Source organism: Tinamus guttatus, unplaced genomic scaffold (assembly GCF_059628265.1).
Source record: "Tinamus guttatus ecotype Peru unplaced genomic scaffold, ASM5962826v1 Tinamus_guttatus_pri_ptg000397l, whole genome shotgun sequence".
Taxonomy (NCBI): domain Eukaryota; kingdom Metazoa; phylum Chordata; class Aves; order Tinamiformes; family Tinamidae; genus Tinamus; species Tinamus guttatus.
Window position 1 is genome coordinate 341,213 of NW_028288931.1, and position 14,163 is coordinate 355,375.

A 14,163-nucleotide genomic window follows, 5' to 3' on the forward strand; every position below is an offset into this window, starting at 1 on the left:
TTTAGAAAACAAACAAACGGTTCCAATCCCAGTTAAATACAGAACTTGAAAAGTGTTCCAGAAAAAAAGTGCTGGCTAAATTACCTCTGCAAGAGAAACACAACACACGCGGGTGAGACGCGTCGCAGCCGTCCCCGTCCCCGCCGAGCCCCCCGCCACCACCCCGCTCAGTGGAGCCCCCGACAGGGCCCCACGGGGACCGCTGTGTCCGGTGGCACCCGCTGTCCCCCCTTCCCGCTCCCCGCCGCGGACCTACCCTGTAACAAAACCTCGTTGTCCGGTTGGCACGTCAGCTGACACTACAATGAGGTGACCGTAAAAGTGTCCTCGGGGTGTTGCTCTACCATTGGACCCAAAAATCCGCTCTTCTGGGTGGGGGCCATGACGGGGTGCCCTTGGGGTGCAAAACTGGGGTACCTGTAGTTGTCCTGCAGCTGCAGCATTGAGTCTCTCGGCACGGGGGAGATATTCAAGTCACTGATCAAGGGACAGGCGTAAGGCCCGCGGTGGTGAGCCCGGGCCATCTCCAAGGGCTCCTTCTCGCCCTTGGAGGGGTGGCTGCCGCTCGGGCTGGTCAAGTGGGGGTTCAGACACGAGGGGTCCGTCCTGCCCATGAAGTCTACGAGCATGCCGGCGCCCGCCTTGCCGTCGTACGAGGGGCTGCGGGTGCTGGCGTTGGGCGAGTACCAGTACGGGGGGTTTTTGCAGCTGGGGGAGTCGTAGTGCGGCTGCGGCATGGGCAGGTCGCGGCAGGCCATGTGCGGCGCGTGCGGCAGGGCCGCCCCTTGCAGGCTGTGCTTGAGCGAGTCGCAGGCCGGCAGCTTGCGCAGCTCGCCCGCCCGCAGGTCCTCCTTGAAGGCCAGCGTGGGCGAGCAGTTGGGCGAGAAGGCCTTCTGCAAGCCGGCCTCGAAGACAGTCTGCTGGCCGGGGGCCGCCAGCTGGTGCGGGAGCGCGGGGAAGTGTTTGCTCTCCAAATCCGGCTGCCCCAAGCCGGGGGAGTCGCTCTGAAAGCCCTGGCCGAAGGTCCCGTCGGAAGGGGTGGAGGGGTTCATGGAGTAGGGGCCGGCATAGTCGCACGGGTCCCGCTCGCCCACGCCGAAGCCCCGCGACTGCGAGGGCAGGGGGGACATGCTGCTGTCCCCGCTGTAGTAGTCTAGGCCCAGGTCCGCGCTCTCCTGGAAGAGGGCGTTCACCGGCTGGGACTTGGTGGGGAATTTGGCCTTGCCCGTGCCCCGCTCCTTCTTGGAGGCGCAGGCCCCGCGGGAGCCCCGCGGCTGCCGGGGCCCCGTGCTCCTCTTGGAGGGGTACACGGAAGAGGACGAGGAAGAGGACGAGAAGTTCAGGTGGGACGTGTCGAACATGTCCACTTTCTTTCGCCGGCCCCGTCCAGGCTTGGAGTTGCTCTGGAAGAGGACGCTCTGGTTCCAGTTGTAGCCCGGGGCCGAGGACGCCTCATTCCAGTCCATCATGAGCTTCTCCAGGCTGGACAGGCTGGACTGGCCCTCGCTGGACGAGGCCTCGCTGTTGGCGCGCCGGTAGCCAGACGGCTGGTTGAACTGGGTGCTGTCGGAGGAGGACTCGGAGAAGGTCTCCGACACGGTCTGCTGCTTGGCCTTCTGCGGCGTGTAGTTGGAGATGTCGAGGATGACGTTGGGCTCGTTGAGGTGGCACTCGAAGCCCGGGTTGTAGAGCTGGCCGAAGGCCTCCGAGTTCCAGTCGAGGCCGCCGTAGCCCTGCCGGAACGCCCACTGCGAGGCGCCGGGGAACTGCCGGCAGTTCTCGGGCGACGGCTGGAAGGAGGCCGAGCCCTTGGGCACCATGTAGCCGCCGGGCGAGACGGTGCTGGCGCGGCTGTCACAGCGCAGCGGCGTGTGCGACGCGCTGGAGAACTGGCCGGCCTCGCCGCTGTTGAAGAAGGAGGCCTTGCCCAGCGGCAGGCTGGGGCCGGCCGTCTGCTGCGCGTAGCCGGCGCTGTGCGCGCTGCTGGGCGAGGACGGGAGGCTGCTGCCGCTGCCGTAGGCGAAGCTGCAGTCCTTGCTGTTGGCGCAGTCCTGCGCCGCCGCCGCGTACTGCTTGCCCGGCGGGAAGACGCTGGCGGGCGCCACGCTCTGCGCCGCGCCGTAGCCGCCGTACGGCGAGTAGCCCGCGGCGCCGCTGGCCGCTGCGTGGGCCGTGGGCGAGCGCGACACGGCGGCCGGCGGCACCAGCTTGGGGAAGGCGTCGGCGCCGCGGCACTCGGCGGCCTGCGCGGCGCCGTAGGCGGCGCGGCCGGGCGGGAAGGCCTGGCGGCCCTGCATGGCCGCGTGGAAAGCGGCCTCGGCGCCCGCCGTCGCCGCCACCTTGCCGCCGCGCGCCGGGTAGGCGGCCAGGCCGCGCTGCGCGGCCAGGGCGCCGCCGGGCGCCGTGTAGGCCGCGGCGGCCGCCGACTTGCGGGCCTCGGCGCGCGACGCCGACAGCGCGAAGTCGAGCAGGTCGGAGGAGTCGTCCGAGTCGAGCAGGGAGCGGAAGTAGCCCGTGAAGAGGCTGTGCCTCTCCTGGCTCACGTCGGCCTGCGAGGACGCCGCGCCGCCGGCGAAGAAGCCGCCGCGGCCCGAGGAGCCCGACTCGGCCGCCGCCGCCGCGTGGAAGGGCCGCGTCTCGGCGCCCTGGTAGCCGCAGTTGCGGCCGGCGGGGCCGCCCGCGTGGCCGTGGTGCGCGGCCCAGGGGCTGCCCTTGTCGGTGGCCCAGTCGGCGGCGCCGTCGCCGCCAAAGCTCTGCCCCGCGCTGGGCTCCGGGAAGAGCGCGCCGTTCTTGCGCGCCCGCCGCTTGCGCTTGGGCTTGCCCACGGGGTCGGGCTCGGGCCGGCCCCGCTTGCGCGGGTGCACGGCGTCGGCGTGCAGCGCGCCCGGCGCCTTCTTCTTCTTGCCGATGCCCTCGAAGAAGTCGCTGAAGGAGCAGCGGGAGGCGCGGGCGGCGTGGGCCCCGCCGCGGCCGCCGAAGCCGCCCGCCTTGCCGCCGCGCCGGCGGAAGCCCTGCACGCGGTGCAGGAAGTGCGAGATGCTCTGCGTGTCGGGCGCCTGGTGGATGGAGTCGGGCTCGCTGGGCGTCCAGCAGCGCGGCGGCGAGCAGCGCCCCGAGCACTGGCTCTGCCGGTTGAGGAACGCCAGCTTGGCCAGCACGTCCGAGTAGTCGGCCTTGCTGTCGTTGGTGTCGGCGATGTAGGAGGGCTGGGGCGAGGCGAGCTTCTGCTTCCTCCGCCTCCTCTTCTTCACCTCCGGCGCGGGCTCCTTGGGCTTCGCTTGGCCCAGCAGCAGGTTCTTGGGGGGCCGGCCCCGCTTGCGCTTCAGGATGATGGGCATCTCGCCCGGCGGGAAGACCACCACCACGTTGCGCCCGTTGTTCTTCATCTTGAGCAGCGGCGTGGGCTCCATGGAGGTGCTGGCCGCCAGCTCCTTGCCCTCCAGGTTGAGGTTGCTGCTGAGGGACGACACCTTGTAGGTGGTTTTGTTCCGCCGCCCCAGCGACACGGGGATCTTGGCCATCTTCACCACCATCTTCCGCACGCCCCGGCACTTGCTCTTCTTCGGCGCCGCCGCCGGCGTCTTGGGGGCCTCATCGGCTTCCAGGGTGGTGGGAGGCGGCGGCGGCGGCGGTGACGGTGACAGCGGCGGGACGCCGGGCTCCTCCGCGTCCGCGGGCGCCTCGGCGGGCAGGGCCAGGGGCAGCAGCCGGCCCTCGGGGGCCATGTCGGCGCGGCGCCCTCGCCCCGGCCTCCGGCGGCGGCACAGGATCTTTGGCTTGTCGCTGCGGCGCAGCGCGTACTTGCGGTGGTCGTCGCCGCAGCGGCCGGCGCCGCGGCCGCCGCAGGGGCCGCGCTTCACGGCGCCGCCCAGCGCGCAGCCCCCCAGGCGCGGCGGCAGCCCCGGTGCCCGCAGGGCCTCCCCGGCGCCCGCCGGCGCCTCCAGCAGCAGCGCGGCCTCCGGCGCCAGCAGCTGCGCCTGCGAGTCCAGCAGCGGCGGCTCCAGGGCGCCAGGCAGCGGCTCCAGCGCCTGCAGCCCCAGCGGCTCCGCCAGCGGCTCCAGCGACTGCAGCTCCAGGGATTCCGAGAGCGGCTCCAGCGACTGCAGCTCCAGCGACGCAGAGAGCGGCTCCAGCGACTGCAGTCCCAGCGGCTCCAGGTTCTGCAGCTCCAGCGACTCCGGCAGCGGCTCCAGGCTCTGCGAATCCAGCAGCTGCGGCTGCGACTCCAGTGACTGGGAATCCAGCAGCCGGGACTGGGAATCCAGCTCTTGGGCCGGGAGCAACTGGGGCTGCGGCTCCATGGCCTGCGGCTCGAGCAGCTGCGTCGCGGGACAGGCCAAGGAGGCCAGTTCGTTGAGGATGTCGGCCTCGGCCAGCTCGGAGTAATCGCCGGCGTCCGCCTGGGAGCAGCCGGCTTCCTCCGCGGGCGCTTTGGAGGCGGCGGCGGCGCCGTGGCCGGGGGGCTGCTGGGCCCCGGCGCCCTGGGGCTCGCCGTCGCGGGGCCGCGCGTGCCGCGGCGCCTCCGTCTTGCAGAGCACGCCCCGCTCCTCGGGGCTGCGGATGCTGTTGGCCAAGGAGGGCGAGGAGAAGAAGCTGTACTGGAGGTCGCGCTCGGCGGGCGGCAGGCGGCTCTCGTCGGCGCCGCCGCGCAGCGTGCCGCAGTCCAGGTGCACCCCGCTGCTCTTGAGGTCCTCGGAGAGGCGGTTGAGGTCCTTCATGATGTCGATGAGCTGCACCACGGGGTGCAGGTTGATGTGCCCGTTGCCGCACTTGCTCCTGAGCAGCGCGACGATGCCGTCGACGTTGCAGCGGCCCGAGGCCAGCGTCGCCTTGGGGAAGGGCTGGGGCGCCCGCTCGCGGGCGGCGCTCTCCTCCGCGCTGCCCCCCAGGATCCGGGGCTCGCCGGCGCAGCCCACCAAGTCCTCGCCCTTGGTGCCGCCGCGCACGCTCTGGCAGCGGTCGGCCGGGTCGCCGTGCAGCAGCGGGCCCGCCTGGTGCTCGCGGCCGAGCGCGGGGCACGAGCCCTCAGGGAAGCTCAGCACGCTGCAGGACAGGGCCTTCTCCGCCGGGCAGGCCGCGGGCCGCTGCGCCGGGTGCCCCGGCGGGTAGTACTTGGGCTCTCGGACGTAGTCGGGCGAGCCTCGCACAACGCTGGTCGTTACCACTGGGCCCGGGGGCTTCACGCGCATCCTGACCTCCTCCTCCCCCGCGTGCCGCTTGGCCGAGCAGTTGCTGACATGGGGGTCGGCAAAGGTGGCACCGGGACCTGGAGGGGGCAGAGAGGGACAGTGAGGGCACGCGGGCGGCGCTGGGGACCTCTGCGAACTGCCGACAGCCTCCGCACCCTGCTCCATCCCCCTGCCCCCGGAGAGGGGTCCCGCTCGCCCGCACTCACCCTCGGCTTTGCTGCTGCTCCTGCTATTGCACTTGAGCTCCCTGCAAAGCAAGGCGGGGGGCAAGGGTCAGGGCCGGGTGTCCCTGCTGCCATCGCCAGCCCGGCCGCGCGTCCCTCCTGCCCTTCCCCGACAGGCTGCTCTGCCCGGGCCTTCCCGGGGGGTCCTGGCTGGCGCTGCCAAGCGGGGCTGCGTCTGCCCATCACCCTGGCATCGGGGCTGCAAGCCAGGGAGCTGCCTGCGCCCATGCGGGCGCTGCCTCCTGTCTGGGGACACAGGGGACGAGTTTGCCCTTCGATTTGGTGACAAGGGTCTGACCTCGAGTGTGGGGGGAGGCTCTGGAAGGCGCCCGGCCCCCCGGGACAGGGTCTCGCGCACCCAAAGCGCCGCCGTGACTCCGCGAGCAGCGACGCCGGCCCCGCTGCGCGTCCCCTTCCTGCCGCCCGCGTCCCCGCCGCGTGTCCGTGGGGTGCCCGCCGCCGCGGGGGGCTCTGCGGTGGCCTTGCCGCTAGGTGTCCCCTGCGAGCCGCGCAGCCCGCGCCGCGCCGGACCGTCCCGCGCCACCGCGGGCCACCGGGGCCACCGGGGCCCGTCCCGCCGCCCGCCCGGCCTCGCGCCCCGCTCGTCTGCCCGGCCCTTCCACGGGAGGGGGACACGGGGCTGCCGCCCCCCCTGCACCAACACCCGGCGGGACGGCGGGGACGGACCCGCTACCGCGTCCCCAGCAGCGGGGACGGGACAGGGACGCAGAGCAGGGGAAGAAAGTTCTTTGTTCAGGGACAGATGGAGCCAGGAAGCCGCGCGCCCCCGTCGATGACACCCGTGGGGCCGCATCGCTCCGCGGGGCCACCTTGCACCCCGGGTTGGGGCCACATGGAGCTGGGGCGGGGGGAAGTGTCCCTGGTCGCTCCTGTTCCCCGTCACCCCCTCCTAGGGATGCAGGGCGCAGCGGGGGCTCCCGGAGCTGCCCCAATCGTGGGGACGTCATGGCCTAGAGGGGCAGGGACCGGGGACACCCATGTCGGGGACCCACGCGTGGGCCCTGTGCACGTGGAACAGGGATGGGGCAGCTGCCGGGGCCCGGGGGGGGCCGGGGCGAGTCAGCACGGGGGCGCAGGAGCCGCGAGGACCCCCCGTCCCCCGGCAGCGGCGGCTCGCGGAGCGCGGCCGTTCCCGGAGGAAGTGAGCTCAGCGCTTTGGCAGGAGCCGCCGGGCACGGCCGGGTGCCGTCCCCGCGGCCGGGACCCGCCGCCCCCCGCGCTGCCCCCGCCGCCCGGCCCCGCTTCCTTCCCCCGCCCGCCCTGCCCGGGCGCGGGGCCACGCGGCGCCCCCACCCGTGTCACCGCCCCCCGCCGCACAGCTGCCGTCGCCAGGCAACGCCCGGCCAGATGTGCAGCCCGCGGGGTCGGCATCCCTGGGAACGGCCCTGGCGCCCGCGGCGATCAAAGGCGTCGGGTTGTGCCGCGAGCGCCCGGGGGGCCCATCCGGCCGCGTCCCCCCGCCACCATCTGCGAAGGGGCTCCACATCCCCCGCCCCGGAACCCCCCTCAAACCGAAGCCACCTGAAGCTCCCCGCACCCGGCCCTGGGGACAGCCAGGGCTGCCACCGCTGTCCCCAGCGCGGTGGCCCCCGTACCTGGGCCGCGGCTGCTTGCAGAGCAGGGTCACTTTGCAGCTGCCCGGGGCGCCGTCGCCGTCGCTGGGGGGCTGGCGGGGGCCGTGGGCGCGCGGGGGCCGCTCGGCTGCCGCGCTGGCGCCGCTCTCCGCTCCGACGGGCTGGCCGGCGAGCGAGCTCCCATCTGCGCAAGGAAGCAGAGACCCGCGCAGGGCTCGCACCAAGTCCCCACATGTCCCCTGCGCCTCCCCGGGGGACACGGACGCCCCTCGCTGCCCTCCTCGCCCTGGCCCGGCTGCAGGGACGCCCGGGCTCGCTCCAGGCGCACGGCTGCGCCCATGTGCACGCACGTTGGCACGTGTGCGTGCGTGTCCCCTCGCGTCACCTGCGGGCGCGCGCGGCCCGGCACCTGGGGCGCTCCGGCCGTGCCCGCGCGCTTGGCTGCTGCCGCCGCGGATCGCAGCGCGCTGCCTCCTCCTCCACCAGCGCACACACACTCACAGCCGCGCCGCGAGCTCCAGGCTCTTCCCGGGCTCGGGATTAGCGTGACAACTTATCAGCAAGGCACGGAAGGAGAATTCCAACCTGGCAGCGCGGCCGCCGCCCCCTCCGCGGCCGCCCGGCGCTGGCACCGCGGCGCAGGCACCGCGGCCCGGCCGCCTGCGCGGTGTAGAGTTACAGCGAGGGCAGCACGGAGCAGGAAAATATGCGCTCGAAAGACCGGTCCCGGCTCCGCTGGAGCTGCCGCAGCCGAGCGCGCCTGGAGGGGAGTCAGGCAGGAAGGAAGCGCGCGGGAGGCTTTCCAGCGGAGCCGCCGGCAGCCGGTCCGGGCCGCACGGCCGGCCGCTGTGCGCGCTGCGTGTGACGCTGTGGCGGCGGCACTGGGTGCCACCGGGGCTCACGGTGCCACGAGCGCGCCTCCGCGGCTCCCGTGACGCTGCCAGGGGCACAAGAGCACCCGCGCGCTCCTCCGAGCCTTGTGGAGCCACGAGCACGGCCAAGTGTGTTCCCGCGAGCCTCGCAGTGCCACAACGTGCCCGAGTGTGTTCCCGTGAGCCTCGCAGTGCCACACGGGTGCCCAGGGCAGGTGCCAGCGCCGCAAGGTGCGGAGTAGGCGGCCGCGTGGGCGAAGCCGGGGCTAAGGGACACCGTGGGGGCGGCCGCACGGCCCGGCAGGGTGGCACAAGCCGCGCGCACCACGGTGCCGGTGGAGCAGGCCCCATCCACGCGGCAGCTCCCGGCTGCGGATCCCGGTGCTGGGCACCCCGAGCCCCCACCCGGCACCGGCACCAGCACCCTGGCACCGTTGAGGAGGGGACAGGGACACGGGGCCACCCAGCCGGGTGGCGGGGCCGGCCGCGCCGCGGCGCTCACTTTCACCTCCCCTGCTCAGCCCCAGGCTGCCGCCACATGTTTCGCATTAGGCGCTCCGGACCTCGCCATTCCTGGGTTGCTAGCCAGGGGCAGGGCCGGCCTTTTTTCCCTGTTTTTTTTTTTCCCTTTTTTTTTTTCCTCCTTTTTTTTTTTTCCTTTTTTTTTTTTTTTTTCCCCTGGCTGGTTACAAAACACCAGCAGAGACCACACACAAGAGAGCAGGGCTGCAGAGAGGGAGCGCGGGAGCCGCGGGCGGGGGGCAGCGGCGAGGACGAGGAGGAGGAGGAGGAGAGGAAGGCAGTGGAGGAAGGCGAGCGCGGGGGGGCGCGGGGCCTGCGGTCACCTCGGCTCCCACCTCCCGACCCCGGAGCCGATAGCGGCCCCCGGATTGTGCTGACTCGCCGCACAGAAATCCAATAGCGGCGCCCGCGGCGCCAATCGCCTACCTGGCCTGGCGCCCCCCCGTTAATCCCGCTGCTGAAAACGCTTTAATTAGTTTAGCAGCTCCCCGGCCTGGCCCCCTTGTCACCCCCCCGCAGCGGGGACACGGCCGCGGTTGGTGCCCAGCGCCGGGGCCACCCAGACGCCGGGTGGGGCCGGAGATGGCACCGGCAGCCGGGGACGCGGCTGCCGCCCAGGCCGGGGACGCGCCGTGTCCCCAAGCGCCCGCGCGCGGCCAGGGCTGCCCAGACCCCCCGACAGCCACACCTGGGTGACACGTGCGTGCACACGGACGTGGCCTGGGCACCTCGGCAGGGTGTCCCCTCGCACGGGCGACCCTGTGGAAGTGGCTCTGCACTGTGTGCACAGGGCACCGTGGAGGCGCCTGCCTTGCACACACGTGTCTGGGGACACCGTGGGGACACCCTCCCCTTGCACACACGTGTCTGGGGACACCGTGGGGACATCTCCCCACAGCACTCGCACGTCTAGGACCACCACAGAGGGGGCTGCCTTGCACACACACGTCTGGAAGCACCAGGGGGGTGTCTCCCCCTTCACACATGTGTTTGGGGAGACCATGGGGACATCTCCTGCCTGCACACGCGTGTCTGGGGACACCGGGGGGGACATCTCCCCCTCAAACACTCGCATCTGGAAGCACCGGGGGGGTGTCCCCCTTGCACACACATGCCTGGGGACACCGTGGCAGTGCCCGCCCCCGCAATGTCCCCTCTGTGCCCCATGTCCCGCAGGCTCCCGCCCCCCCGCCGTTCCCGTCCCGGCTGCTGACACCAATGGAAAATCCCCTCCGGTGACGCTTCCTGGCAGGCGCGCGCCCAGGCTTTCCGGGCGCCCCGGCCACCCCCCGGGGCCAGGCCCTCCCCGCGCCGCGGGGGGGCGGCCGGGCAGGACCCCCCCTGCACCATGCAGAGGCCCCCGGGGCTTGGGGACACGTGTGACACAGCCCCGACATGGCGGGTGCCTGGGGCTGCCCCACAGGGCCCAGGGGAACCGAGAGGGGGATGTGGCAGCAGCGCAGCCAGGGGGGTCCCTGTCTGGTCCCCAGGCCTGTCCCCAGTCTGGTCCTCAACACTGTCCCCGAGCTGCTCCCCACCCTCCACACAGCCCCTTTGGCATCAGGCTCCCGCCTGGTCCTTCCTCCTCCTCCTTCCTCCTCCAGGACAACTGGGGACAGGAGCTGGCACCGTGGGGGCTGGCGCAGTCCGTGGGGACCCGTCCCCAAAGCAGCTCTGACACTGCGCAGGGAGGGACGCTGGAGACGGCCGTGTCCCCGAGCGGTGACACCGCGGTGCTGCAGAGCGGGCGCGCGGCCCCCGTCCTGCACCCGTCCCCAGGCGCTGCGGCGTCAGGACCCCGGCCTGTCCCCTCCACGACGGGGGCCCCGGCCTCAGCCCTCGGCCCCCACGGAGCCCCGGGGGTGCCGGGATTGGGGAGGTCCGTCCGGCCCCCACGGCGGCTGCTGCAAGAAACCGCCTCCCCGTGCAGGAAACCACCGTCCTCTGCAAGAACCACCCCTGCCTGCCAAAAAGACACGTTTCCCCTGCAAGCAAACACCTCCTCCTGCAAGAGCCATCTCCCCTGGCAGCAGCCGCCTCCCCTGCAAGGAGCAGCTCCTGCTGCAAAGACCTTCTCCCCTGCAAGGAAACCTCTCCCCTGCAGTAACCAGCTCCCACTGCAAGAAAAACAACCCATTTCCCCCTGCCAGGATTAGCTGCTCTGCAAGAAACCGTCTCCTACTGCAAGAACCTTCTCTGCAAGAAGCACCTCCCGCCTCAGGAAAACATCTCCCCTTCCAAGAAACCATCTCCCACTGCAAGAGCCACCTCCCACCGCAAGGAAACTTGTCCCCTGCAAGCAAACAGCTCCTGCTGCAAGGAGCATGTCCCCCTGCCCGGACCGTGTCCCCTGCAAGGACCACGTCCCCTGCAAGGACTGTGTCCCCATGCCACCAGCCTGGGTGACAGAAGCTGCCGCAGGGACACGGAGCTCACGGATGTTTCCTGCAGCCCAGATCCCCCCCAGCCCCGTGTCGGGGGGATGCAGCCCCCTCTCCCAACACGTCCCCGTCCCCACGTGGGGCCTGCGGCCGCCCCCCTGCCCGCGCTGGGGGCTGGGGAGGTGACGCTGTGAAATGGGGCGACAGATGGATGGCGGCGCCGGTGGCACCTCGGCCGCCTGGAGCCCGGAGCCGCAGCTCGGAGCGAGCCGGGAAACGGGCTAAATTTAGCCGCTTCCCTCGGTGCCAGCTTTGTTCCCCCGCCCCGCCATGGCGCGTGGCGCGCGCGCAGCCGCCGCGTCCCCCGGCCGCGCCGGGGTGCCCAGCGCCACAGCAGGGCCTTGGTGGCCCCCACTGTCCCCCGCCTGGCAGGCCTGAGGCCACGCAGATGGCCACAACCCCCTCCCGCTCCCTCTTATAGGCACGAGCTCCAGCTCGGGTCACCCCAGCTCCATGCCCCAGTGCTCGCTGGGCACCCCGGCATCTCCCCAAAAGCCACCCGGCGCTGTCCCCGTCCCCGTCCCCGTCCCCATCCCCGTGCCCAGGAGCGCTCGGCAGGAGCCCAGGGCGCCGCGGGTTAACGGCACACGGGGCTGGGCCAGCGCGAGGCCGGTAACATTTGTCCGGCGCCAGATGGACGTGTGCCCGCCGCGAGGGCGGGCGCTGCGCCGTGGGGACGGCCACCGCGGCCCGGCACCCCGGGTGACACCAGGGCGGGGGTGCGGGCAGGGGGGCTGCCGGGGACCTCATTGGGCCACGTTTCGCAACCGGCTCGAGCCCAACGGGCCGCTCGGGAGGGCTCGGGCGGGCGGGTGCCGCGGAGGGAGGTTTGCGGAGCCACCCGCCAGGCGAGCGGAAGCTCCCGGCGCAGCCGCTGTTTCCTGGGAGATCGCGGCGCTGGGGCCGAGGCCGGCGCGGGCGGCGCTGGGGCCGCTGCCAAAGCGCCGGCGCTTGGGGCGCCGGGGGGAGCGGGGCGGCCCCGCAGCGCGCGGGAGGCGCGGGCGCGCGTGGTGCCTGCGCACGGGGCCCTGCGGGGAGCGCGACCCGCACTCGTGGGGCGCACGGGCACGCTGCGGGCGCGCGGGTGCACACATACCCTGCCGTGGGTGCACGCGTGTCCTGCCGCGTGTGCACGCGTGTCCTGCCGCGGGTGCACGCGTGTCCTGCCGCGGGTGCACACATACCCTGCCGTGGGTGCACGCATACCCTGCCGTGGGTGCACACATACCCTGCTGTGGGTGCACGCGTGTCCTGCCGCGGGTGCACGCGTGTCCTGCCACGGGTGCACGCATACCCTGCCGTGGGTGCATGCGTGTCCTGCCGCGGGTGCACACATACCCTGCCGTGGGTGCACGCATACCCTGCCGCGGGTGCACACGCGCTCCACGCGCGCTCGCCCTACCCAAGTGGCTCTTTGGGTGCAAGCCCAGGGAGCCCCCGGACCAGGATCCCTGGCAGCTCCACATGGGAACGGCCGCCCGTAGCCACCCTCCCAGGGGGCCCGGGCATCCTGGATGGCTCCACTTGCTCCCACCCAGCTGCCACCGGGCTCCGGTGACCACCACGCCAAGAGGGACCGTGGCATCGGGACACCCAGCAGGGCCACAGGGCCACCCGCCACCTCCACTGCGCCTCGGGTCGTGATTAGGAGCTTCATATCACATACACCTACATACATACATATATATATATATATATATATATATATTTCCTTTCTGCTGGGGAGCTTGCCATTAAAATTGGAAGAACACAACTTGCCGGCAGAGCCCCGGCGCGGCTCGTACACAGCCTGTCACTCACACATCACTTTGTAGATGCCCATAAATTGCTTCATTACCTCTTCTAATTGAGGAGAACGCAGCTGCTGCGGGGCGTTGACAGAGCGCCTGCCTTTGAAGGATGCCTCGCTCGCCAGAGCCGCGTCCGGCAGGGCCGTCCAGCCCCATCCTAACAAGAGCGCCCGCGATAACGGCAGCATCTGCGCAGAGGCGCCGGCGCGCAAGGAGCGCACTGGCTGTGCACAACGGGGGAAACCGAGGCACCACGAGGCACTGCGTTGCACCTGGATGCGGCTGCAGGTTTTGGGGAGCCGCCTTGGGGGCAGCTGGAGCTCCCTGGCAGGGAACATGCCAAGGCGGGAGGCTCCTGCAGGCCGGGCGCCCATCACCGTGGCGCCGGGGCGGCCGGGTGCAGCAGGGTTTGCTGCGTGCTGCAGCGCAGGGCAGCGGCCGCAGCCCGGGGCCGCACGCCGCGGGGCAGCCCGCAGCTCGTTGGGACGCAGGCAGCGGGGCTGCTCCCCGCGCTCCTCCTCGCGCTACCACCTGTCCGGGTGTCACGTCAGGGCCCTGTTCCCAAGCGGTGCTGGGAAAAGGGGGACGCCCACGTGCCGAGGGCGCTTTAGGGACCCCGTGCTGGTGCTGCGACCAAGCGTGGGTGCAGGAGGGAGCCGGTGTCCGCAGGCAGCGCTCGCTGCTGCCTGTTCATTCAGCCGCCAGCACCCTGGTGACACTGGGGACGCCATTCGGCGTCCGAGCCGTCCCAGTGGCAGCACGCACGGGTGCCAATCCGGGGGCCCAGGCGTCCTGCCCGCATGCTTTGCTCCCTGCTCGCAGCCTCGAGCGCCTGCGGGTCCCGCTGCAGCCCGCAGCCCCCAGGACGCCCGGGCCCCGGGCGGCTTTGGCCGGGAGCTCGGAGCCGGCGGATTCAGGCTCCGTAATCCGACGTGGGATGCAGTTGCCACAGCAACGGCGGGTCAGAGGGCAGCGAGGGGAGCCGGCTGCTCCGGTCAGAATGGCAATTGCGGCAGCGAGAGGGCCGGGGCGCGGGGAGGCGGCGGGGGCGCCGGGACGGGAGCGCGCGGGGGCGGCCGGGGAGGCGGCAAGCGAGCGCGGACGATGTCACCGAGCAGAGGATGTCACTAATTACCTGCGGGAGCAGCACAGCCCCGTTAACCCTCGGGCGCCCGCGGTACCCAGCACGGGGACCCCCTGCCTCTGCCACCGCCCCACTCGCATGGCCCTGGGCAAGTCACCTTGCGACCACCGCAGCCCTGGGGACATCGGGGCCCTGGGGAGGGTGACACTCCAGGCCATGCACCCGACGCAGCAGCGGTCCCTGAGGATGGTGGCGGAGGGGACAGTGTGGAGGACGCGGACACTCGGCTCCCTCCTGGTGCGGCCCCGCGGGCGCAGGAGGCGATTTATGGCCTTTGCAACGCGCCTGCCGGGATAAATCCTGCCCCGGAGCCGCTTTATGTGCCGCGCGCGCCCGCGCATGCCGATGCAGCTGGTGGCGCAGGGCACAGCTGGAGTCCCCGGATG

The 14,163-nt window shown here is 72.0% G+C and overlaps 1 protein-coding gene across 2 annotated transcripts in view; it reads right to left on the bottom strand.

The window, feature by feature from the left end:
• Window positions 1–289: 289 nt before the first annotated feature.
• The window catches only part of AHDC1 (AT-hook DNA binding motif containing 1), a 31,044-nt gene continuing 17,170 nt past the window's right edge, over window positions 290–14,163 (bottom strand). The window contains exons 2-4 of one of the 2 annotated variants that reach the window (XM_088531046.1): window positions 7,030–7,192; window positions 5,396–5,436; window positions 290–5,266 (exon numbers count right to left, since the gene is read on the bottom strand). In XM_088531046.1, coding sequence (XP_088387172.1) covers window positions 300–5,189 — 4,890 coding nt within the window. In that variant the 5' untranslated portion in view covers window positions 5,190–5,266; window positions 5,396–5,436; window positions 7,030–7,192 and the 3' untranslated portion in view covers window positions 290–299. Of the gene's footprint in view, window positions 5,267–5,395; window positions 5,437–7,029; window positions 7,193–14,163 lie in introns of those variants that run through there. The other variant, XM_088531045.1, reaches the window with a different exon arrangement.